This window comes from Grampus griseus (genome assembly GCF_964374135.1).
Source record: "Grampus griseus genome assembly, chromosome: 5".
NCBI classification, from domain to species: Eukaryota; Metazoa; Chordata; class Mammalia; order Artiodactyla; family Delphinidae; genus Grampus; species Grampus griseus.
The window spans coordinates 39,371,504-39,398,500 of NC_138998.1; the positions used below are offsets into that span (position 1 = coordinate 39,371,504).

At 42.3% G+C, this 26,997-nt stretch overlaps 1 protein-coding gene across 6 annotated transcripts in view; it reads left to right on the top strand.

Annotated features, from left to right (window-relative positions):
* Window positions 1–26,997, top strand: part of SCHIP1 (schwannomin interacting protein 1) — a 125,277-nt gene that overhangs the window by 68,109 nt on the left and 30,171 nt on the right. For 2 of the 6 annotated variants that reach the window (XM_082655566.1, XM_082655564.1), the window contains exon 1: window positions 13,431–13,934. The exons of the other annotated variants lie outside the window; for them this stretch is intronic. In XM_082655566.1, coding sequence (XP_082511692.1) covers window positions 13,873–13,934 — 62 coding nt within the window. In that variant the 5' untranslated portion in view covers window positions 13,431–13,872. Of the gene's footprint in view, window positions 1–13,430; window positions 13,935–26,997 lie in introns of those variants that run through there. 6 annotated transcript variants of the gene reach the window in all.

Sequence of the window (26,997 nt, forward strand, 5' to 3'; positions counted from 1 at the left end):
AGTATTTGTCTTTCTCTGTCTGACTTACTTCACTTAACATAATACCCTCTAGGTCTAAACATGTTGTCGCAAATGGCAAGAGTGCCGTCTTTTTTTTAGGCTGAGTAATATATATATGCCACATTTCCTTTATCCATTCATCTGTTTGTGGACACTTAGGTTGCTTCTGTATCTTGGCTATTATAATACTGCAATGAACATAGGGGTGCATATATCTTTTCGAATTAGTGTTTTTGTTTTCTTGGGGAAAATACCCAGAAGTGGAATTGCTGGATCATATGGTAGTTCTATTTTTAATTTTTTTGAGGAATCTCCATACTGTTTTCCATAGTGGCTGCACCAATCTACATTCCCACCAACAGTGCACAAAGATTCCCTTTTCTCTACATCCTCTCCAACACTTGTTATGTGTTGTCTTTTTGATGACAGCCATTCTGATGGATGTGAGCTGGTATCTCATTATGGTTTTGATTTGCATTTCCCTGATGATTAGTGATGTTGAGCATCTTTTCATGTGTCTGTTGGCCATCTTCATTCTGTTGCTATTAATTGCCACAAATGCAAAAATGTTTTTCTGGATTTAAAGACATAATAGTTTGCTTGGTGGCAGAAACAGGATCATTAGCTTAATGAGGAAATGCTCTAATATTTCTTCTTTGAAAACATACCTTGGATTCGGATTCAGGTAGAACCACACTGCAACCTCCCTCTTACCTTATGATGGATTTTGATTTCAAGGCCAGCCTACATTGGCTCAGTCAAAGGGGGTTTATTTCTCCAAGTCTAGTGGCCCTCAATTTAGCATTTTTTATATGAACACACTCACAAAGAAAATGTGGAGGGTTTGTTTTTCTTTTTTCCTCTTACTTTGAGGCCTTTTTGCTGCTGTTGGAGGATTTATGTTCTTGGGCATGTCACAAGTCTCTTAGGCCTCAGTTTCCATATCTGGAAAATAACAGTTTATCTCTTGAGGTCCCATGTAAATCTGAAATCCAATACTTTTTATGGGAAGAGAAGCTGTGAAGACCTGAGAAGAAAAAATAATCTCTATGCTACATAGATCACACTTAAACAGTTCATCAATATTTTTTAGTCCAAAAATAACAAATGTCACTGTAGCTTGGTAAGTAATTCTAGCTTAAATGTTCTTGGAACAGCTGGTTTCTGTTTAAAGTTTTTTGTACTAGCAAATCATAGTTTAAATTATAACACAAAGTCCTTTCCAATGAATGACTATAAAGGGAAGCTTGCTTGACATATTCCTTTTTTTTTTTTTCTTATCTTGTTTATACCTCTTGAGAGGTTTTTTGACAGGATTTAGGATACAATTGTCAGAAATCTGTTCTCCCCAGAGCCACCTCTGAGTCACTTCCACTATTTATGGAACAGCAACTGTGAAGAGTGGGATCATGTTTAGACTTTTTTTTTTTAAAAAAAAACAACACATGATAAATGTCTTTAGGAGTTTATGTAATATATCCCAGAGCCTTCAGTTTTCAGAAGAGAACAGAGTCCGGGAAGCAACTTCTTAGACCTTTGTATAGCTTGAAATCATGTTCCCAAGCCTTAAGGTCATAGATTGTCAAAGTAGTAACTTGGATAAAGTTTTAACAGCCTTTCAAGTAAAGCTGTTCTGTCTTGGAACGTTGGGATTGTGTTTTATGTTCGGCATAAAATTTCCATCTGATCTTATTTGCTACCTTGCAAAAGGAACTTTTACTGCGGCTTACTTTTCCTTGCACATACTTCGGATTCCAGAGCCTTCATCTGGGCAGTTGTACAGCAAGGCACTCCACAGCGAAGTCTGTCTCTGTCTCTGTCCTGTAGGGATTACTCAATAAGGAGGGATGAAATTTTGGATGGGGATATGTTGCATGTTATTTCCTTTCACTGAAGAGTTTCTGTCCTCCTTTCTTCATCATCTTTTTAAGAAGACTCATAATCTAGCTCAGGCTTCTGCTTTGTTCATCAAGCTCTCATTGTGCCACCCTCCAACGAACAGGCCTCAAAAGTCTTGCACATGTTAGGTGGCCTAGCTCTCTCCTAGATTCCAGGGAGAAGGCCTGTGAGCTTTGCAGGGTGCACGTCCAGAGTGCTTTTTCCTTTGAACCCATTGGGCCAGTGCTGAAATGCCAGCCTGTGAGATCATCATCTGGGCCCTTTCCTGCCACCTCTCCACTGTCCTAAACAGGAAGCTGAAGCCAGGCTTGTGAGCGTGTCTCGGGTTGAACTCAGAGGGCCAACTTTTCTCATGTCAGAATCTCAAATCATGAAAATTAAGAATATTTCGAAAAATAGGTTTGTTTCTTTCCGAGAAGCAGAGATGTTATAAAATTAAAAATATATCACCAAATATTCCTAACACAAACTCTGAGCATTCCTTAAGATCGAGCTTGATATGAAAACTTGTCAAACATGTTGATTCCATTCGTCGGGCAAAAAGTACTTGTTTTTCTCGAGTAATAGCATAATGAAGACTTTGCAGTTATTAGTAAGATTATTTAAGAAGATAGATAGATATAGCTATACCAAAATAGCTTAAGAATAATATCTCTATTGATTTTTTTATTTGATGGTTTAAATTCAGTCAAGATTTTATTGAATATCATTGATTTGCTCAGAGCCATCTTATTAAGAAATAGCAAGATGAGTTGCCCTATGGCGACTAAGAAATATAGATAAGAAAATTTTATTGTGTTTAGTTTTTAAATTATCTGTCATTAAATTAGCTTCACGAATTTATAAGCCTAGTTGTTCCTCTTTATATATCCTAAAATCCTAGAACCACCCTGAAGTATTTTAGAAATCGGCTACTCTTTTTACCAGAGACATGTATGGTCCAACTTGTATGTCCTTCGATTACTATCTGAAAGCCCAGAATCCTTTCCATTACTGTCTCTTAGGTGAAATGGTCAGTCTCTACAATCATATTGTGATATATTGGGGGTGTCTATATATTCAAGTCACAGCATTGGGCCATATACATATATGGCCTTACAGTCAAAAAAAAACTTGCAGTTTAGTTTCATTTTCATGAAATGAATTAATTATACTGACTTTAATACTTTAATAAGCTCCCTCCCTAAAAAATTATAGGAAAATTATTTCATCTTATTTCTGTTTGGCTTAAAAAGCATGCTGATAAGAGCCCAAAAGAAGTGGGAAATCAAAAGAATTACACAATAATATATTTTTTTTAAAGAGTGAAGGCCCTCCTTTTAGTCATAAAGTTGACAAACATTTCAGACACTCAACACAGAGAACATCCCTTCAGTGTCAATATTCAGAATGGATTGTTTTCCCTTTCGCCTGTTAAAAGTTATGAAATGATCCTTAAGGCCTCTCGTTTCATAAGCACCATGCAGGCAGCATCTGTGGGCAGGAAGGATGATGCCGGAGGTTAGAAATGTTCAACTGCAACATTGATTTGTGTCTGTCTCTCTCTTTCTCTCTCGCCGGCCTTTTTCCCTTTAATGAGGACTAGAATGTTTCCACATCAGTTAACTGCCTTCATAAAGCACCAGAAGGTCACACCAGCCCCAGACTGATCCTTTCCTTTGTGCCTATAATATAATTGGCTGATTGTGCCAGTGATGAGCGCGCCCCCTCCCCCAGCCCGGTCCTAGCTCCATGTTTGTAAGCCTCACTGCTGCTTTCCGAGGAGAGCAGCTCGGCTCGCTGCGCGCTTCCCGGCACAGGCAGTGCCACTGCGCAGGTTGATCAGCGAAACAGCATCCATTTTAATCTGCGGGGAGCCCCTGCCTTCCCAGGGCTTGCTCTCCGCCAGTGGATGCTCCACGCTTTCCCTCCGCAGCTTCGCTGAGCAGTCCTGTTTGGGGTCTGCGCCCTAGGATGCACTGAGATGGTACATCAGGAGAACTGTTCGTATCAGGTAAGATTTAAAGCCTGATTGTGAGGCCGGCATCCTTTGGGAGAGGAGGCCTTCCTCTTCCAAAGCAGCAGGTTGCCTCTTTCCGGATTTTCAAGGGATTTTGCTATCCTCCACTGCTGGCCTTCATCGCATACAGTATCTGAATTGTAATTAGATTTTCTGGGGAGTAATGGGGCAGAAAACACTGCTTCTTTGGCCTTTAAAGCATATGTGAAATCCACTGAGGTGATCTGTGCTTTGCACATTCTGTATGTCTGTGCAAATGAGACGAACTGCTTTGAACTGTAATTGAATTTCAGGCGCTTTGGAGAAGGAAAATCTATCTGGAATTTCACGTAGATAACAATGAAAAATACGATTTTTGCTCATTGCATAGGGTTGCGACTTGCTTCACATACAGTTTTTAGGATTGTCTTGAAGGAAATTATATAAATAGGAAGTAATAATTGATGATCTAAGAATTTTCAAAAATTAGCTGGCATGCACTTGACGTTTAAAGTTGCTCTTGTATGTCTCTCCAAACTTATTTTTACTAGTGTGTTGTTTTAAATGACTAGTAAATAAGAATTAAGGTACCAACATGCATAAAAAACTCCAAATAGAACATTTCTAGTAATACATACTCATCTGTGTGCTAATTTGCTCTCTGGAGTGTTGAAGTAAACACAGATGATTTCAGAAGACCAGTTCTAGAGCGTGACTGGACTGTGGAGGCAACATTGAAAGTATCCTCGTTGTCAACAGACAACGAGAATGTTCTCAGAGAAATTGCTCTTTGCAGCAGCAAGCATGTCTAGTCCAAGTCCTGGATAGTTAATATCAGGGTATCACTCAACTGACCGAGTTTAGAAGCTCTAAGGGACCATTTCTCTAGTCTAACAATGCCTCTTCCTTGTGTGAGGTAGGTTACCTGAGACCAGCAGGTGTTTCTCATAAGGTCGGGTTTCACAGTGGTGACTATATGCAGGCAGGAGAGTACATCTCACAAGACTCAAGGCAGTCGTTTCTCAGCTAAGTAATGTGTGCCTAGAAAGTGTATTTATCCACTTTTGCTCTGCTTAATAATTGGAATGTTGTAACTGTAGACTTGTCTTATAGTATTTTTATTTTATAGTACATTTAGGGCCATAGATCCTAAATATCAAGATGGTACTTCGTAGGAATTCTTTCCAAGAGAAAAGGGTCATGATCTGAGGAAACAACCAAAACTTACACAGAATACAGTTTGGGAGCGTAGTGTCAACATCCAGGGAGAGCCTAACCTACTTATGGCATGGCTACAGGTGATTAAATTACTATAATAATTAAGATCATTTTTCTGCTCAGTTTTCAGAGATGCTATGTAATTTAATTTTTGAAAGGCAAGATACTATAAGATTATTCCCTATATCTTTTCATTAGGTTGAATGTGGAATCACTGGTTTTACAAGTCAAAAATTGGTCACATATCAGCAATTTCCTCTGGAGAGGAGAGATTTTTTAGCCTACTGCTTCCAGAGGAAGACACATTGATTTTATTTTCTATGAACTACAACATATAACAGTCATTATGTGTTCTATAGTTTTGAAGTATTTATTGCTTATTTTCACAATAAAATTACATGCATTCGGCAGATAATAATAGGCAGTAGATTCTGCGTCTCCATGGAGTTTTATAGGACTATCTTCATGTGTATGTTCTTTTGAAATGCTCTCCCTTTATTCATAACTCAGCATAAACAAAAACATTAACCTTGAAGCCATGTCTCAATCCTACTTAGAAACCTTAGTTTTAGAACCCACTGGGCACCGTGTGCGTTTGGATTCAGCAAGGGCGGTGTCTCTAAGTTCTTGGCTTGATGTTGTCACGGTCACTGGTGATATCGACAGTTTGATGTTTTTCAGAAACTTCCCCTTTTCTGATGAAGGCTTTATTTATTTATTTACTTATTCTTAAGGATGATAATGCAGTGGTTAAAGCAAATTCCTCAAGGTTAGCATCTTAGTAGAAGGAATTTATTTGTAGGGCTGATTTCTTTCCTCCATCGATGTGTACCAAGGTTTCTTAATGGAGAGCCCAGGAAGGGGGCTTCGGAGGCCATTCCCCTCAAACTTACTTGGGCATCAGCAGCAGTAACGGCCTCCTAACTGGGGCTGCTTCTGCCCTTGCCCCCATTCCATAGTCTGTTTTCAACAAGTATCCAAAATGATCTTTTAAGACCTAAGTCAGAGCCTGTCACCCATCTCAAAATTCTCCTCCTCGACATAAAAGCCCATGTCCTCCCAGGGCCCCACATCACCTCACCCCTGATGCCTTTCAGAGTCCTCTCCCACGTCCCCCTCCCTCCGTCCCTTCCTCCCCTCCCCCCATGCTGGCCTGGCCCTGCACTTGCTGCCCCTCCTGCCTGACATGTGCTTCCTCCGGGTACCCTGTGTAGGGTTGCAGATTTAGCAAATGATCTGCAGTGTTTGGGGCATGTTTATATTAAAAAATTGTTCACTGTTTACGTGAAATTCAGATTCATGCGGGCATCCTATATTTGTCCTGTGGGTAACCTCCATGGCTTTCTCTCTCACTTTCTTCAGATCTTTGCTCAAATGTCACCTTCTTGTGAAGGCCTTCTCTGGACTTACTATGTCAACTTCCAACTCCCCAGTTCTATCCCAATATTTCTATTACACTTTATTTTTATATTTGGCATTCATTACCAGCCATCAGACTTTTACTCATTTGTCTATTTTCTGTCTCCCTCTCTCCATGGAAGCTCCATGAGGGCAGGGATTTTTAGGTTTGTGTCAATCTGCTCTCCCAGTGCTAAGAACAAGCTCTCAAATAAAATGGATGGGTGTGCCTACTGTATATAAAATTGACTAAGAAGAAAGACACTGTAAACATTCTATAGCATTGTGGTTTGTTACATTTTGATGGCCATTGGGGTGACTTTCAATCCTATTCCTATTCTAACCTCCTACCATTAATCTGCCCCGGTTTCAGTGATTGTGGGTCCGATTATCCCCTTAATTCTTGTTACTTTTCTCATCTGTGAAATGGGATTTTTCCTAGTTAACATCCTGGCATGAGAGTTGGCAGGTCCCTGCCAGAGGCCACCTTTCTGCATAAGCAAGTCAGTTACCATGAATTAAGAGCCATCTTCTCCCATGCACATAAAGGGCTCTCCCATGCACATAAAGGGCCCAGGAAAACCATGCATCACTTCACTTCCCAATTATTTATTACTAATATGTAGAAGTATAGCTGATTCTCATGTATTGCTTTTCCAAATAGATGACTGTTTTGAAAAAAAAGAGTTTCACTGCTTCCAAGAGCTTGAAAACCACTGCTTGAGGTGGGTGGATGCACTGTGCTGTGAACGACTTAATCCAAGGAGGGATGATCAGAGAGAAATTCTCAGGCAGAATTTTTCATGGTTGTTTTGTTTTTAAAGGTTCTCACATTGTCATCATCTTCGTGTACTTTCCTCCCTCCAAGGGTTTACATTAGCACAGAGGTTACTGAGGCATGTGTTGTCATTTTCAGTCGTAGCCGTGTTAAAGGATAGAGCTATCAACCTCCATTTTCCAGTCTTGGGAGGAAGCCAGTCTCTTCAGGAAAGAGCCTTGCCCACAGCTTCAGGCCTGGCAGCCTTCGAGAGGCCAGACTCTTCTAAACGATCTCTGATAGAAAGCTTTGAAATATCATTAACTTGAAAGTACACGCTTAGGTCAAAGGGTCCATTTTGCTTAAAAACTCCCAAATATTTTCTCCTCTCTCCCTGCAGTTAATTTTGGAGATTGATGTGAATGGAAAGCCAGTGACACGCTTTTATCCCTTTCTTTCCATTGCTTAAGTTCCCTTATCACCACCCCAGATATAAACCACACCCTCACGTTCTTAGCTACAATAGGAATGGAGGAGAAAGAAAGTAAAATGGTACGTGAATGACTCTCGTCCTTTTCCTCCCTTGGGAGCATAAAGAAACTCTTCTTCAAATACACACCTGGTCTTGAAAAAGCAGAGGAGAAATCTTTGACGCTTCCGCATTTTCTTTAGGATAAATTTCCAACCCCTTTGTATGGCAGTCCAGGCCTAACCATGATCAGAACCCTGGGCAGAAACACTCCTCCCTCCAAGCCCTATACTCCTGCCCCCAAATTGCCATCAGTCCTTTTTCTCTGCTGTGATGCCTCAGCCTACAAAGTCTGCCACACACACACCTGCTTCTACCTGTTGCAAGCTGATGTACTCTGAGGCTCAAATGTCACCTCCTTCAGGAAGCTTTCTCCTTCTCAGTGCATTTTGCTTTTACTTCTGTTAGAACCCATTTACAGCTAGTGACATATAAGTCTGTCTCCCCCATTAGACAACAGGCTTCTTGAGAACAAAGACCTGATTTTCATTTCCTGCCCTGCAAACGGAGTATGTGTTCAATAAACGTGTGTTGGACTGAATCGCATCTTCTGCAGTTGGTGCTGTTCCGAGTCCCCAGGACGAGGATTTTGCATCATAATACCAGAGAGAAGCTCAGATCTGTGCACTGCAACGGGGAGTTGGGGAAGCTGATCCTGGTATTCCTTATAGCTGGCTTACGAGCCTCTTGCCCAGTTGCCAGCAACCCATCTGCCGAGATGGGAGACACAGTGCAAAGAAGAAAATGAAAGAGACAGACACCCCCGCTTCCCAGAGACAATGCATTAAGAACACACCTCCATACCTACCTCTCCTTCACCAAGAGAATGTTTCCAAGGTGAACCTCATGGTCCATCCCCAAGTACTTTTTCAAAATACCTGTGGTCAGTTGAGGCAAATACTCATCCTCAAGCCACCTTTCTTAATATATTGAATTTTGCAAAGTTTTCAGAAATCTTTTTACCATATAGAGGGATGATTTTACTGGCTCCTGAAACACCAAATACCTCTTGGACAAAATGTTTCAGCCCAATTGAAGTGTCATACCCAGCACATAAAATAAAAGATGTCCTATATTGGCCTCAAATGATAAAACTAGGGGTTACATCAGTTTAAATAGTACATTAAAAATTCTTGCTGGAGAAAGTAGTAAACAGCCCTTCATGCCCAGATTCTAGTGGGTTATTTCATGGTTAACAAAAGAAAGGAAATATAGTCTGTCCCTGTTGACACCAGGGCAAGGGAGGGCTCATTTCCCAAGTCCCTCTTCCTGTGAATGAGAAAACAAGGTATCAAATTTGACTGCATTTAAGATTCCACTCAATTTAAGCCTGGTTTCATCCAGAGCAGGGAAAAAATATATTGACCTAATGGAGAGGGGAATTTCAAAGCATTTAGTGCACTGTTTGATATAGGCTTTTAAATATAAGTTCAATGAAAAATAAATAAATAAAGTTAAAGTTCAATGAAGTTATTTTTCCATCTTGTTCTATAGATTTTTATTTGATTGGGAAATTTTTTTCCCCATAGTTAAGTGCTGAAGAATTCTTTGTTTTCATTGTTTTGCCTGGTTGGGGTATAGTTGTGTTTTGCCTTGTTGAGATACAGTGTGTTTGTCTGAGGAGAGAGTAACATATCCATCACCTTAAAAATTAAGAAAAATAGTTCTGGATGTAAACTCGTCTGCACTTGTTTTTAGGCTGTATATCTGAAAATCTAATGTTGTATATTTTTTACCACAAAAGGAGCACAGTGATAGGTGCCCAAATGGCGGGGAAAAATCATCTTAACAGGATTTCAGCATGGGCCTGATCTGAAATAGAAATTTAGCACAAGCACATCATTCCTATTTAAAGTAGCACTGGGGGCCTCAAACATCACGTTTTAGACATCAAGCGATTTTAAGAAATAAATGTGCATATGCATATTTTAAGCCAAAAGTCTAGTATTTTCTCTTGGAAAGGGGCTGGGGATAGAGGAGAGGAAGGAAATGGAAACATCACTATGATATATGTCAGCGCATGCATGATTTTTGGAGAGTAGAGACCCCACCTTCGCACACACACACGCGCGCACACACACGATCTTAAACTAAGATTTCACATGCAGAAGCTCGACATCCATAGCGCCGTATTCTATTATTTATTTCTATTCTCTATACCAAGGGAAAATTGGAAATCTTGGTGTACTTAGTATTCCCCTGGGCACTATCTAGAAGCATCAGAAATTACCAAGCTTCCTGAAATAGAAAGTACTTTGACAAAATTGCTTGAATTCAGAAGAAAACAGCCATCCGAAGGCCTAGTGACAATCAGCGTAGGAGAGCCATTAAGGGGGAAAGAATGCTAAGAACACAGAAAAACATAATGAGGGCATTAATCCTGGTCTCCCTCGGAAGCCGTGCCGCCGTCATCCAAGCGACTGCAGTTGAGTCTCTTGTACTCAGGTCTTCAGCTGGGCAGAAGGCTTCATGTCTGTGGTCCTCAGTTTTTCTGATGTGGGTCAACGACTGGCACTCTGTCTCCTCCCAACACTTTCACCTCCTCCACTCCATGCTCCCAATGCCATTAGTTTAACTTTTGAAACCTACACTGAAAAGTCCATTGCAAAATTGCACGCATATGTTCGTGGTTTATCTAGCTATCGGTATACCTTAATTGAAAAGCAAAGCAAATTTAGACGAACATTGCACAGAAGAAAATAGTTTATTTGAAAAGAGGTTATAAGTCAGGTGTCAGTTTGTATAGCACATGGAATTCGGATATTAAGGTGGAAGAAAAGGCGGTAGGATGCTGAAGGGTTAATCAGGATGAAATAGTTTCCATCAATAGGAATAGGAAAATCTTTTGACAATGCATAAGTGATTTCCCAGTAATGCGGTCGGTGTTCTCACAGTCAATAATTTCCACCAGTGACCGATAATGATCATTTAAAAGCATTAGCTCACGTGAGCAATGCACCTTGCAGTTCAGATCAGGGCTTGACAGGAAACTGAAGCTCTCGGTTCTAGTCCTTGAATTTCAGGGCAGGGGGGTGAGCAGAGGCCCTTTCAACCTCAGGGACTGTAAGTGGCTCTGTGTACATTTTCTAAGGGGAAGCATTAGTATCTGGACCCATGTTTTGCCAGCACAGTTCATTTTAGAGAGGGCAGCAGTAGAGGAAGGAACCAGGAAGAATTCTCTGTAGGAAAGACATGAGTGACTGTTATCCCCTTGTTTGTGCGTAGCTGCTACAAAACCACCAAACATTATGTTCAGCTCAAGCCTTTTGAGGTCGTGTTTTGTTTTGTTTTTTCCTTTCCTGCATTCATTTGGACCTCTTGGAAGTGAAATTAATTACAGCGTTGATCCCAGGCATCTAAAGTCAAGATGTTGCCACCATGCCTAGAAATATGATCTAAAGTAATATAATCTCTTATAATGAATTTTTTCAAGGTCTAGAGCTGTTCTTCTAAAATTTAAAGCACACTCAAAAACTCCTAGCGCTCTTTTAAAAGTGCCTTTTTTGATTCAGTAGGTCTGGGGTGAGAGCTGAGCATTTGCATTTGCAGTCCGCTCCCAGGTGATGTGGATGCTCTGGTCGGAGGACACACTTTGAGTAGCAAAGCTCTAGAAAACATCGAAGATCCGTTCACATGTTAGGAAAGCAGCAGATACTTTAAGCCGGCCTAAGCCATCCAGATAGCGGTGGTACAGCTCCTTCTGGAAAGGGTCTGGACTACAAGTCTATGTGCGGAGCACTTCTTTAGGGAGGGTGCAAAAAAAATTCATCACCACTGGGGACCAAGTTTCAAGAGGACATGATTTATCACTTGTCTCTATATAGTACTTATGAGAGAATCACTTATGCCAAGAAAAGATGTAGGGGGTAGAGGAGGGGAATGATCTTTAGTACTTTCTTAGTACTAATCCTTGCTGCTGTTATATGGCTGGAGAATTTCCATCTTTTTGAGGTTTTGAGGTGCCCTTCTCCAAAAGGTAATATATTATTAATGTATATGCATATGCATGTATATTTATGTATGTGGTCAATGTATTATTGGTGTATGTAAATTAATTTGAATATGTATATACATCGTTAATAGTGAGGGTTCAGTCATTTTAACTATATATTTAAGGCCACCCTGTTAAAATTAAAGTCAAAAGGTGTTAGTAATTAGGCTTATAGTTTTATGTACTTTACTAAGTCTCGTACTCTCTAAGTTTTCATTGGGAATTCCCTGGCGGTCCAGTGGTTAGGACTCAGCGCTTTCACTGCGGTGGCCTGGGTTCAATCCCTGGTCGGGGAACTAAGATCTTGCAAGCCGCGTGGCCCAGCCAAATAAATTAATAAATTTTTATAGCTGCATCCATGTTAGCTCTTGAGTATAGACTGCTAAGTGGGCTAGGATGCTAACCTAGGTAAGAGACTGAAATCACTGAACTTCACGGTAGGCCCCCTTCTTCAACCTGAGCAGACCCATGTTCACCTTCTAAATGTATGTGGTTTCCACAGAAGATTTCGGTTGAAAAGCACTCATATGAACTATTAATGTTTCCTTCTGTGGACAACGTTCCAAGGACAAGGGAGATCTCTGCTAGAGAGAAGCCCTTCCCAAAAGCAAGTGTGGCTCGGGAGATACAACTTCCGTCAAACTGTCTGACAAAGGTACAAGATTCTCTTGGGAACTGAGGTGGAGGATGAGGGTGAATGGAGTTAAAGGGGTGTTTGGATATGGGTCATGGGTTGCAGGGAAAATATTTGCTTTAAGGAAGTAGGGCTACTACAGTGAGACACCTTGATGCTACAAGTCTACCACGAATTGAATTTTTTTTAATTTGTGGAGAGGGAGGGTAGACAAGTGAATGTGAGCATGTCAGCAAAGGTTCAGATGCCAAGCGCTATCTTGAACAGCACTTTTGCTTTAGAACTCTGTCCTTAACAGCATTGAGGTTGGTCAGGAGTTCACACTGGAAGAAGTATTGACTGGTCCATTTGCTGCTTCCTGTCTAAGCACGTCAGACTATAAGACTGTGCTGCTGAACAGATCCTTGGCCTTTGAATTCTTCTTTGGCCCATTTCTCCTGCACACAGTAACTTTTAAAAAATACTGGATATAAGTTTTAGTTTGTGGCAGTAGTAATTCGATAACGAGGAGTGTGTGTTTGTGTGTGCACTTCTGTTTATCGGCTTCTTGCATCAAAACATCCTCCAGCTGTGGGCCTTTTCCTTCTCTGTATGTAAAGCTAGTAAACAAAACCAAAAGCCATGGGAAAAGGGTAAAGGGAGCAGCAGAAAGGAACGTCCTCCTTTGTGAAAAAGGCTGCCACCGGCTTTTAAAGAAAAGTTGATGAATCTTCTTCTCTTGCCTGTATTAATAGAACAAAGCAGCGATCCTGGAGCAGAAATGAATTTGGAAATGTGTTGGAAATGAATTTAATTCTTGTGCTGGGGTTTCTCCCTGAAGGTGAGACTTTTACATCTGATTTTAAGGAACGATTGGTTACGGGAAAAAGGGAAAAAAAGGCAAGCATCTGTCTTACAGGTTAACTTTTAAATTATACTGTTTGGTTTTGGCACGGAAGACCCGGCTTTTAACTCACCAGTGAAGTCTGCGAGGCTGGGCTTTGCATCTATTTTTATCCCATACACTCTACCCCTGGTTCAGTAAAAGGTTGCTGGATTCCTTACAGAACTCCTATCCACATTCAGTCCTGAAGCGGGGAGTTGGGGAGTTGAATCAGCTTTTCCTCGACTTGGGGTAGAAAAGGTGCTGGGGAGAGGAATCCAGGCAGGATCATCCAGGGTAAGGTGACGGCAGACGTGGGAAGACTGGACTCAACCAGCTGAGTGTCAGGGCAGAGTTAGTCTCGGAGAACAGCAGCTGCCCCCGTGCTGGAGCGCAGGACAGACCGGGGAGGCCAGGTGGGGCGGTGTCTCTGAGATAGAGGGGGGCAAGGTTACGTACAGCCGGACACAGACTCTTAGCTGGCTCTCCATGTCAGCATGAGCAGTAACCAGGGTCCTGGGCAACTGCACGTCAGCCTATCAGAATTCATGGGAGGTTATTTCTTAAGTGAAATTCTAAAGAGTTAAAGGATGAATTTGGACAGTGATGGAATGGATGACATCATCAGTCAAGAATCCCCATTGGACATGGAGGGGGATTATAAAAAGGTAAGGGGGGAGAGCTCTTTTGTTTGTAAACAATCGGACCATTTTTCTAACTGGGAGAAAGATCACCCTTGAGGAGTGGCCAAATTCCACACTCAGTGGCCATTGCCACAATCTATTCAGGAAGGCTAAATGCTCAGAATCGAATGCATTAAGCTGGGAGAGTTCTTCTTTCTGTATTTCCCAGTTTGTATTCATTAATATATTATAGCAGTAACTGGAATACACATGTTGTTTTTCTGAAGTTGAAAAACATTCTATTATGCATATAGTTTCTAGGCAGGCTTTTTATGTGAAGGAATAATTTTTTAAATTACTGACATGTTGACAGTTCACCTGCAAGAAATAATTACTAGCATGTGTAATCTATCTTTCTGAGTTTGGCTTTTTTAAACAATGAAAAATATAAAGTTTTACTAAGAGAAGTGTGAGGTTTTAAAAAAAAACTGATACAGTATCTGCTAATTCTTTGCTTGCCTTTTCTTTTGAAAGTCAGTAAATATATTTTTGGTATGTTTTTTTATGGTAATTGTCTGGTAATAACAGCCCCAAGTAAAAATAGCTTTAGTTATATGGGTGAGGTAAGGAAATTAAACTACCAGCATATGCTTGTCTGTCCACAGAAGGCTAAACACTATGTCCTTCCCCCTTATTATTTCCCATAAGTCAAGTGTAGGTCACAAAACAGCCCAGTATGAAGAATCAGGGCCCTTCCATCATGGACCTGGAAAGAAAGACCTGTTTTCCCTCAAAGGCAAATATCCTAAAACAGTAAAACTTGCTCCTAAATTTTTAATTTGATCAAATACATCACTAACTTTTTTCCCCTAGATTGAGATAGAAGCTTCTGTCTTGATAGATCTTTATGTATAATAATGTAAAATATAGTAATTTAAATCTTACATACATAACTGTGTGTGAGTATGAGGCCTGTTTTAAGGACATACTTCTCCAGGAGCTGAAACTTAAATAGGTTTAAATGACCTGCCTTGTTGATCTGTGTGTTTTTTGTCCTTTTTGTCCTGTGTGTTTTGTGATCCCCAAGAAGGAAGTGAGGGCCCAAGGGGATAAGTGCTCATAGAGTCTTGAAACCCTGACACCTCTCCGATGTCCCCTCCTGCCGGAAGTGGGTGTGCAAAAGATACTTGGGACACTCAGCAATCAGAGTCGGGCACTTACCCAACCCAGTAGAACAAGTGCACAGTTCTCATATTGCCTCTATTTTCAGTTCCAAAGGACTAGTCACGGTTTTCTTTGTCACAGCGTTTCTCAGCTAGGAACGTGTAGGTCAGTTTGCACTTAGGAAAATGAAAGACATACCACTGCTAATGCAATAACAATAAAGTAATGACCACTGTAGTTTCATCCTACGTAGAAACAGAGAGCCCAGATGCCTGGAATGACCGAGCCATGGTATGCAGGCAACCTGATACAGCGTTGACTAAAGTGACAAACATGTAAGGCTCAAGTAGCTTTAAAACATCAACAACAACAAAACAGAGCTGAATTGTATAACCCTTAATCTCACTAAGGCAGTAGAACACCACATGTGACTTCAAGAGAAATAGTATCTGAGAGGTTAGTACAAAAGACCACTAGATGAAACTTGTAGATGCAGAGGACGCCCAGAGATCAGTATATATTGTTGTGGACCCTAAACATGGAAGTCGTTCTGTTGTCATTTCAGCTTTTAACTATTTTTCTCAGGCAAAGTGCTTTCAAATGTATGCATATCATGATAACTACAAAGGCTTCCTTTTTAAAAAACCACTACTGATCATTTCATTAAGAACTTCTAGTGAAACAGGGCAACATATGCTTTCTTTAAAATACAAAGGATAGAAAATAATTAGCTAATATAAAAATCACTTTTCCTAATTAGAATCTTTCTTTTCTAAGTTTTTTTTCTCTGTTTGGTTTTTGCTGTTTGGCTGACTAACTAGAAAATTAATTTAGATGCCATAAAGCAGTGGTCTGTAGGGTTTTTTCACCTTGTATTCATCAGTAAAATGTTTTTGAGCCCAAGCCTTTAGTATACATATATTCTATTCATAAATTACACATATATACCACTGTAAAAATACATCTTTTATGTATAAAACATATACAGTCGTCCCTTGGTATCCACAGGGGATTGGTTCCAGTATCTCCACAGATACCAAAATCCCAGGATACTCAAGTCCCTTTTATGAAATGGCACGGTATTTGCATATAACTCACACACATCCTCCTGTACACTTTAAATCATCTTTAGATTAGTTATAGTACCTAATACAGTGTAAATGCTATGCTATGTAAATAGTTGCTGGGTACATGGCAAATTCATGTCTTGCTTTTTGGAACTTTCTGGCATTTTCCCAAATATTTTTGATCTCTGGTTGGTTAAATCTGCAGACGCAGAACCCAGAGACATGGAGGGCTGACCGTATACAAATAGATCTTTTTAAGAATAAGATGTTTAAAACGTAAATAAAAATAAAAGTTTTAATAATTTCTTCTTTCATCTCCTGTCACTCTGAGGTCAGTTGTCCAAAACACTTGGAAAATCGGTATATCCCTGCCTGGGTACAGTAGAATTTTTTATACCAGTTGCACTGATAAATACCGCATGTATATAGGGATTATTTTACAAGGTTGTTTCAAAGTCAGGCAAACAGTCTTCAGGGGAAAGGTCACTTTATGATGACTAAAATTAGATTCCACCCAGGCAAAGGAAGGAAAAGAGTACACATATGTTCCAGTTCCTTGAGGAAGGTCCTGATGTTTCATTAAGGACCTCTGGTTTGTTCAGTAATAGTAGTAAGACTGTTCTCAACAGAAAACACATCTTAGTGTCTAGGAAGGAAAGCCTGCACCTTGGCAGAATCCTAGGTGTGAAAGTCTGGTCTATCACGGCCCTGCCTTTTTCTGAGCAGCCTCTGACCCGCTGGGTCCCACAGCCCATTGTCTTGAGGACACAGAGGCACATAGCCTGCCAGTCGATGTCCTGATCCCGTCAGCCGTTACTCACCAAGAGCCTTCCTGTGTCCCTGGCATTGTGTGCGGGGCCAGGATCCCGAAAGGGAGGCTGGGCTTTCCCTCAAGGAGCTCACAGTCCAAATGGGGAGGCGTACAAACAAATAAGCTGCCGTGGAAATTGATGCCACCTGGAAGGATGTGGACCTTCAGATGGTCAGTGTGGACCTAGAAAACGCACAGCCTGCACCATCTCAGGGCTGGGGATAGATCCAAATTATACCCGTGGAGAGAGAGAGGAAATCAAGGAAATGTACCATGAAGCACGGTAGAGGACTGGCTCCCACTTTGTCCCAGAGCAGAGCAAACACCGGCAGGCTGGCCTTACCTTCTGTCCCCAGGCCACTTCGGGCAGAAGGAGCTGCGGGCAGGGCCGTGTGTGGTCGGAGGATGGGCAAGCCGACTTTGCCTGGCTTTGTTTCTCCGGGGTGCTGTCTCTAGTGCGGTGCATCCAATTATGGTGAAAGATTAGGGAGGAGCCCGTGAACAAATTAAAAGGCTGGAAGGAACAATATTTAAAGTGAAGCCACAGCTGCGCCTCATGTTTTTTTAAAAAGGTGAATGGAAATGACTGCTTGAGATAAACTGTAATAAACAGGAACGCAGGATGCCAGCTGCCATTCCAGACAAGAGCTCTGCCCTCCCCACACAATTACGGAGGAAAAGCAGCCGTCGACCTCCATGAACCCTCCCGTCTTCCTGTCTGGAAGGGCTGAATATGCTTGAGGAACCCCGTTAAGTTACTGAACCCCGGAGCCCAGCCCTACCTCAGCCCCCCGGGACAGTCTCTTCCACTTTCTGGGCCAGGGTCTCCTTTTCTTTCAAGGGAGGAACAGGCCCGGTTGGTTTTAGGTCTTGTAAATAAGAAGGCTCGTAACTCCTAGTTCAGGCTTCTTTGCATCCTATCACCCTGTTGGCGCACCTCGGTAAGCCAGCGTGGTAGGGAGTGGGTTCTTTCAGATAACGAGATTTTCCAGATACATGATATGTGAATTATACCTCAATTTAAAAAATAAACACACACACATTTTGGGCGGAGGGTACGGTTTATTTTTTAATTGAGATATAATTCACATACCATAAGATTGACGTGTCCAAGTGTATAGTTTGATGGTTTTTAGTATTTCATAAGGTTCTACAAACCACTAGTATCTAAGTCCAGGATATTTGCATCAGCACCCCCCAGGAAAAGCCTGTCCCCATTAGCAATTACTCCTAATTCCCACCTCCCCACCACAATCATCAGTGTACTCTCTGTCTTTCTGGATTTGTCTGTTCTGGACATTTCTGGATCTCTTTTATCCTTTTCTCCACTCTTCTCAGCAGGTTACCCCACCCCTACCTTTAATATTAGCAACAAGACCATTTAATGAATTTCTCTCTGGATCAGACACTGTGCCAAGTACTTTCTATATAGTATTTCATTTAATCCTTTTTTTAATTATTATTATTTTAATTTATTTATTTTTTATGGTACGCGGGCCTCTCACTGTTGTGGCCTCTCATGTTGCGGAGCACGGGCTCCGGACGCACAGGCTCAGCGGCCATGGCTCACGGGCCCAACCGCTCCGCGGCATGTGGGATCTTCCCAGACCGGGGCTCGAACCCGTGTCCCCTGCATCGGCAGGCAGACTCTCAACCACTGCACCACCAGGGAAGCCCCTCATTTAATCCTTAATACAACCTAAAAAATAAGGTATCTTTATCCCTTTTTTCAGAAAAAGACACTGGGGCTTAAAGTGTTTCCGTAACTTGCAGTAGTAAGTGTCAGAGTGAAGAGGTTAACTTGGGTCTTCTTGGTCCCGATTGCCCTGCGCCGGGCTCCTGCTCTCCCTCCTGGTCACACACCTGTGTTCGGCTACCCCAGATCCTCAGCCCACCTTGACCTGGGAGGCGGGGGACACCAGCTTCCTGGTGGTTGATTGTGGTTCGGCTGTTGCATAACCTTGCAGTAGGTGTTTTGGACTGTTGTGTTCTGACAGTGATACTGAATGACTGAGGTGGTTTTACAGACTTGTAAAATGGCACCTGTTAAAAATAGAGTCCCCAGATAACACTGTCCTGTGTTAAAAGTAGTCTCTGAAGGCAATCATTTGAGAACCCGGGAGAGCTCAAGATGCACCCAGCAGTTCATGTTTTGGATATGCTGCTCAGAGGTGAGGAAAATTTTCAACTGTGTCCCTTTAGGATTTGACATTGAAACACTCCCACTACATAAGTCATCCTTGTAGATTGCACCCTGGGCTCCTTTACTTCCACCAGAGTTCCCATGCAGCCGGAAATGGCGACTGAACTTCAACCCTAGGGGTTTGTTAAATACTTTTGCTCCAGTCCTTAACAATTAGATGTTCAAGTGTTAGGGACTCTGCAGGACAGCACCTTTTTTTTTTTTAAAAGAAGATGTTGGAGGTAGGAGTTTATTAATTTATTTTATTTATTTTTGGCTGTGTTGGGTCTTCGTTTCTGTGCGAGGGCTTTCTCTAGTTGTTACGAGCAGGGGCCACTCTTCATCGCCGTGCGCGGGCCTCTCACTGTCACAGCCTCTCTTGTTGCGGAGCACAGGCTCCAGACGCGCAGGCTCAGTAGTTGTGGCTCATGGGCCTAGTTGCTCCACGGCACGTGGGATCCTCCCAGACCAGGGCTCGAACCCGTGTCCCCTGCATCGGCAGGCAGGTTCTCAACCACTGCGCCACCAGGGAAGCCCAGGACGGCACTTCTGTCTGCCTGCTCATGTTTATCTCCTCTCCCTATAGTGTGAGGAGAAGGAATGCAGTCGATAGGCCAAACCATCCTCAGGGTTAACTAATTGTAAACAAACATCTCCATCCTCTGAACTGGCATCCCAACCCTTTTGATGCTGGCAAATCCTTAAGTAAAACACATGTCAGAAGGCCCCTGGACCCTCCCTGGATGCCCGTCCTGGACTTCAGGTATCTAAAGGCAGCTCTCCCATGAGTCTGATGCTGAGAAAGTCAAACTCAGGTCTCGACATTGCCCAACAGCCCGGCCTGACATCTAGTCCAGAGGACTTGTTTAGGTAGATAGGTGCGAGGATACACAGATAAGAGATTTCAACAGCATTTCAGGAGACCTTTCTGGATTGTTTAGTGTAAGTATCTGAAATAGGAAATGTCAGAAAAACAAACTGAAAACAGAATAACCAGACTTATATCCATTCGGTGATACAATGGAAAGGTACTAGGATATTTAACTTTCACTTCCACTAATAATTGAAAAGCTCTTCCCAGGAAGCTTGTGTCTTGAAGTAAGATGCAAGAACTTGAAATAACCTGCACAGAGCAAGTATTTTTGCCCTTGACATTCAAAAGCATACAATCCATATTTTTACAGAATGCTGTTTTCGTATTTTGATCTTGCGATAAACCCATAGTGAGAAAATAATTAGAAAGGACTATCAGTATATTTGGGTTTTCTTTTATTTTTTTGTTTTAAAGAAAATTAATAAAATTTGCCTGATTAACGAATAAGTTCTGTCCTTCTGATTCCTAATGTTTAAAAGTCTCAGACTCCTCCACACTGGAATGCTGCCTATAAATTTAGAGTAAAACTTTCTTTCTTAAGCCGAGGAGAGAAATAAGAGTGACTATTATTTTACTAAAGGAAGAGTTCTTTTCCACCGGGAGCTCCAGAATCCCAGTTGCGTTCCCTGGGGGATGCCGCTAATGGCAATGATGCCAGATATCACTAGGCAATACATTGCGCTGAAGCAACGGGATCATTAATTGCTTCAAAACAGGCATCCTGGCAAGGCCTTTGGCAGAGGCCAGACGGCTGCAAATGCAATGCACCTGGATCCAGAGTCCGGACATTCCCCAGGCAACAGATCTGTGCTCAATTAAAGAAGAAGCAACTCTGTGTTGCATGTAGCTCCTCGATCTGTTCAGGTGTTTAAAGCCATGGTTCTCAGGATGTTTGAGCCAGCAGCATCTGGGCACTTGTTAGAAATGCACTTTCTCAGCCCCACCTCAGAGCTTCTGAATCAGAAAAATAGTCTCTGGTTTTGCAAGCCTTCCAGGTGATTCTCATGCATAATCAAGTTTGAGCACTACTGGCTTCAAGAAATTTGTGACCAGAGAGAGAGAGGGCCACGTTGTGCGTGTACCCACCCAGGCGATTCTCCACTTGGCACACCGACGGCACAGCAACCTCCCTGCATCCAGAGTTTCTTCCTGGGCCTTGGGGGACCAGGGTATCATTCATCAGCTTCTAGAATAATGCAGCCCCCAGCCCTTAGGAAGTTTTTTCTCTATGGTACATTGCTTTCCTTTTTCCCATTCGTTATTGCTTTAACAGACATGAGGCCTGCGTGGGACACCCAGGTAGAAGATGGAGAAAGAAAATTCAAGGCCTGGAGGCTTCTGCAACTTAGAGAAACTTCTTGTGAAATAGCTAACCCCTCGCAACTTCTGGGGCTTGTTAGAAATGCAGGGTCTCAGGCCCAGCCCCTGAATCAGAATCTGCATTTTAATCAGATCCCCAGGGGATTTGTATGCACCCTGAAGTGTAAGAAGCACTGACAGAGGTAACAGCTTTAGCAAGGCAGAGAGGAGGCTGCTAGAAGTGGTATCTTCCTGGATTTGTAGTGAATTGTACTGAGGCAGCATTATAAAATAAGCACACCCGATGATATAACAAGCTATTTCAGTTCCCATGGTGCCCAGGTAAAAGTAAGAAACCGTGGAGCTGGGAAGGAGGGGAAGATCAATCCAGGGAAGAGATGGAAGACAGGAAACCTGGGGGGAAACATTTTCCTTTCTCCCACTTCCCTTCCCCACAACTGAATCCCATCCAGGCCCCGGTTGTCCCTGCTTCCAAGCTTAACATCTGCTTTTGTTCCTAGAGCACTGCTGTGCCATTCGCATCAACTGCGCCCCCTGACTCTCTAAGCCAAGCTTCCTTAAATATCTTCCTCCTTTGGGGAGTTTGAGGAACCCCTTCCTCTGGGTCAGACAGGCCCTCTCCTTTCCAGCTATCTGGAATCAGCATCTGTGCAGGACCCACTGCTGGCAGTGTCCTGAGCAGCAGCTGGCTTTCAGTTTAGGCTCGGGATGTTATGTTCTAAAGTGTGTTTCTGAGAACCTCAGTGGGCCCGCAGCTGCCCCCAAGAACATGCAGTTTGCCAATTAAATTTTAGAAATGCACAAGACACACAGTCTTCTGCTTATCCATTTATAAGACCGGCATGTGAAAGACTAGGTGGCCCCTGCTTCAGAGACACAAGGATGCTTCGAGCAAGGTGAACGGGGTGCCAGAGGGATGAAGGCGGGACCCAAGGAGGGGCTCGGGTAACCGGTGTGTAAGGGCCGGGTGCAGCTGTGTCCCGAAGAAAGTATGGAAAGGACTTGGGGACGGACCAGATTTGGAGATAGCCGATATTTACCCAAGCAGAACATTAGCTTGGGCCGTTTGCTTTTTCTTTCTTTTACCAAATCCCCCCTCTTTCTTCTCGTCGACTTTGGGGAATTGCAGCAGAACGGTGGCACAATGGGAAAGGCTGAGCACCGGCGTTCGGGGTCTGAAAGGGCTCATGGTCTGTGTTCTGAGATCTTGGCTCACAGGATTCCCTCAAAAGCCATGGTGAGCCTTATCTGCCCAGGCACAGGGGGTGGCAGCAGGGAATTCGTCGACAGGCAAGGACAAAACACTGCCTGTGGCTGGTCAGTGGTGAGTTTGTGAGCACATTTTCACTCTTGATAATGGTCTCGATAGTCTTTCTGTCTCATAGGGATGAGCCGTTCCTCCTCAGGTGCCGTCTTGCTTTTTGCCTGCAATATCCATTTTAGACGTTTCACTTTTGTTTTATGACAGTATTTCCCAAGGCCATTTTAGGAGGGGACATGGCTCCGCTTGCCATAAACACACTTGGCGAGTGTAGTTTTGAGTCCGCTTCTCCCTTTTCCCGTGCACTTCACTGTTCCTCGCCCTGGGGCATGTTTGGGCTTTGGGGGTTTGGAGGACATAATTGCCCTGCAGGTGTAATTCCTTAGAGAACAAAAAAAGTTTGAAACTACACATACATACACACACACACACACACACACACACACACATACTCTCTCATACTTTACACATGTGGGCAACAAGGAGGAAATCAGGTTCCACTTGTTGAATTTTAAGAGAAAAAGTGTTTTACTAGTCAGTTGAATCATAGTTACTTGAAAGGTTAGGGCGGTTTGTTCCAAAAGGAAGATTGAGCAGTGGTGTCCAAAGAGTGGCTCTGATAACAAGATATTTGTATTGTAAGTATTTGCGGTTATGATTAGGCATGTGGTGTGTATGTTTTGCAGTCAGGTGTGTTCTCCTTTTCTGAGAAAGCATCACATCCGTCTCAGGAAAGAAGTCGATCTGAATCGAATAAGTCCCGCCTCTTATCTTCAACATGGTGTCCACGTGGACACCTTACCGATCGATGTAGAGAAGAGATGTGGAAGATCTGGCACCAGAAGGATGGACTTGAATCCTAGCTCTTCTATCTAACAGTAGGGTAACCTTCCTTCACCCTCTGTTTCCTCATCTTCAGATGAGCTATCATAATAGCTACTGTTTATTGCAGATTTATATTACCATAGGGCAGGTACTGCTACTAAGCAATTTACCTAAATTTTCTCATTTAATCCTCCAACATCAAGTGGGATCCTTTACCTCTGGACTGGGAAGGGCTTTCCAAGCACAGAGCCAGCAGACACTTAAGAGGGAGTGAGCTATTGACTTAGCTGTATAACATTTACATGCCAAACTCAGAAGGACTAATCATATGCTTACTCTAAAATGTTCAGAACTCTCAGACCTTTATAGAAAAATAAGCAAAGCTAGGAGTAAGTAGTTTAGAGAAAAGCAAGTACATTAACTGAAAAAAATTAAATATTTAATCTCACTGGTAATCAAAGAAATTAAAATAAAAAGAATAGCACTTTTTGCCTATCAAATTAAAAACACTGGCATTTTTTTTAAGTGAAAATACTCAGTGTTAGCCAGGATATAGTGAAAGCTGCACCCTTTCCGTTGCTGGTGGGCATGTACATCAGAACAGATTTTCTCTCGAGCGGTGTGACAGAATGTGTCAGGAGCCTCAACAAGTGTTCACACTCAGCTGATCTGGTAATTCCACTTGCAGGAACTTATCCTGAGGAAATAATCAGACATGTGGGCAGGAATTTATGTAAAATGCTAACTTCTCTGTAATTTGTAATTGGATACAACCCAAATGGGTGACAATAGAAGATAACTCCAGAGGAGAGAATGATATGCAGCCATTTACAATTGTATTTTTTAAGAATTTTGATTGAAGGAGGGAAATTCTCATAATATAAACATTATGATCTCAATTTTATAAAAAAGAGAAAAATACACATATAAGGTAAAAAAAACTAGAAGAAAATATACCAAAATGTTAGCAGCGATCTGTGTCTCAGTGGCGGGATTATGGTGGCTTTTATATGCTTTATACTTTTCTTCATTTGTTCAGTGGGATCCAGAGAGAGAAGAGGAGAAGGGGAGAAAGTTTGTGTATTACAAAACATTTGCCTTTAAACTGTTAAGGAAGTATTCCGTATAAAACTAGTAATTAGTGTAAATAGAAATATCTTTAAGACCTTCTCCACTATCTGTAGCTTTAGCATACAAAGTAAATCAGGAAAGATAGACAGGAGATCAAGTGTGTGTTCACGCCTCAGACCTGGGAAAGGTGTTTTCTTTAAATAAAACCTCTTCCAGACCCCAGGCTGGTGTTGGACAACATTAGTCATTAACACTCATGTTGTGATCTACCGATTTTATATTTGAATATTTCATTCCACTCAACAGTTTTCTGACTGTAGAGGACATTGAGTGAGATTCTCTTTTGGCTGTTATATGGATTGAGAAATAGGTTCACTGACTACATTGAATCTGTGTGGCAGATTTGGGGATTTTGAAATGAATTTGTTTTAAATAAAGATGTCAAGTGTTGTGGTTCTGTTTTGGCAGGACCATCATCAGTACCAGCCTTACATATTTGGAAGGGTGGGTTGCTTTAATTAAGGTTCCCAGCAGTACAGTTGCAAGTAGTTAGTGAAATTAAAAGCATTCTTACTTCCCTTTACGACTTCATGTTTACTTTCTCAGGGCTCAGTGCTGTGCTAGCCCAGTAACAATATGAGATCAGCATCACATCTGTAACTGTATAAAAGTAGTCTTGGGGGCTCCCCTGGTGGCGCAGTGGTTGAGAGTCCGCCTGCCGATGCAGGGGACACGGGTTCGTGCCCCGGTCCGGGAAGATCCCACATGCCGCGGAGCGGCTGGGCCCGTGAGCCGTGGCCGCTGAGCCTGCACATCCGGAACCTGTGCTCCACAGCGGGAGAGGCCACAACAGTGAGAGGCCTGCGTACCGCAAAAAAAAAAAAGTAGTCTTGGGACTTCCCTGGTGGCACAGTGGTTAAGAATCCGCCTGCCAATGCAGGGGACACGGGTTTGAGCCCTGGTCTGGGAAGATCCCACATGCTGCGGAGCAACTAAGCCTGCGAGCCACAACTACTGAGCCTGAGTGCCACAACTACTGAAGCCTGTGTGCCTAGAGCCCGTGCTCCGCAACAAGAGAAGCCACTGCAATGAGAAGCCCACGCACACCAACGAAGAGTAGCTCCCGGTCACTGCAACTAGAGAGAGCCCGCATGCAGCAAGGAAGACCCAATGCAGCCAAAAATAAATTAATTAATTAAAAAAAAAAAAGTAGTCTTTCACCTTGTGGCTGTATTAACAGATACACACAAATACAGGAGCTCCTAGTATGACACAGTTCCACTGGTACATGACAAAATGGGGGGGAGGGATATCTATATAGTCAGATAGATTTAAATATAATTGCTAAGTATGAAAGTTGAAAGAATGCTTGTAGTGTCCAAGAATTTTAAAATGTTAGAGAAAAGGAGAATAAAGATAAGCTTTCCTTCGACCAGAAGTTCTCAAACCCATTGAAACTAAATACCCAGTGCTAGAGTCTAGGGATGTGTACTTTACACTTGATCTTAGCCCAAAGGCACAGAAGCAATGGGAATGTGCATTTTAAAGTCTCTACAGGAAGTTCTGATGCAGATGGTTGAAGCTGATGCTGTCTTAGCGGTGCTGCGCTGTCGTATATTTTATTCTGTGCTTCCCATATGATATCTACTAGCCACCTGTGGCTCTGGAGCTCTTGAAATGCAGCTAGTATGACTGAGGGACTGACTTTTTTATTTTAATTAATTAATTTTTAATTTGAGTGTAAATAGTTACACGTGACTATTAACTATCATATTAAACAGCAGCCTTAACCTGTAGTATATTGCCCTTCACTTGGGGATGAAATGAAGCCATTTTTCAGCCTGTCCTTCCCATAGGTTGTACATTTCATTCCTGTGACACAGTGATGCTCAGATGATGGCTCAGAGCTTTCACCGTCACTTCTGGATACTGGTAGCAGCAAATGTGGCTCCAGAACCTCCTACTGAGAGAGTCAAGGCGGTCGTGCGTCCCGTAACCACACCCACTCACGTGAGCTGGGTTTCGTTATATAATTTGTTCTGCAGAGTCTTCAGCCCCCTGCTCAGAACATAAAATGGTGCTTCTCACAGCCTCCCTCATCCCACGAAACAGAAAACCAAAATCTCATTCTCACCCCAGGATGTCTAACTCATTATTTGTTTTTTGTAGTTGTTTTATTTTTAGCTAAGGAAATCATGTCTCATCTTCTGTTGTTTAAAGGGTTTAAAAGTTCAGCATGGTGAGTTTTTATGGGACTTTTATGCGAAGCCAAGTGTTGTAAACGTATCCAAGTTATCTCAGTAGTGTAGTTTACCAAATCCTTTTCCTATGCACACCGACCTGACTTCCCTTCAAAATATGAAACAGATGGGTCCAGTGAGAGTCCTCCAGCTATTCCAGGCACTAGGTTAGGATTTCTCACAATCTAAACCTGGTGAGATGAGCTTGAATGGAAACAAGAGTCCCCATCAAGACTGTAATGGGTGGAGGCAGGGGCTGTGTCTATCCGTCCTGGGCCGTCTTCTAGCGTCAC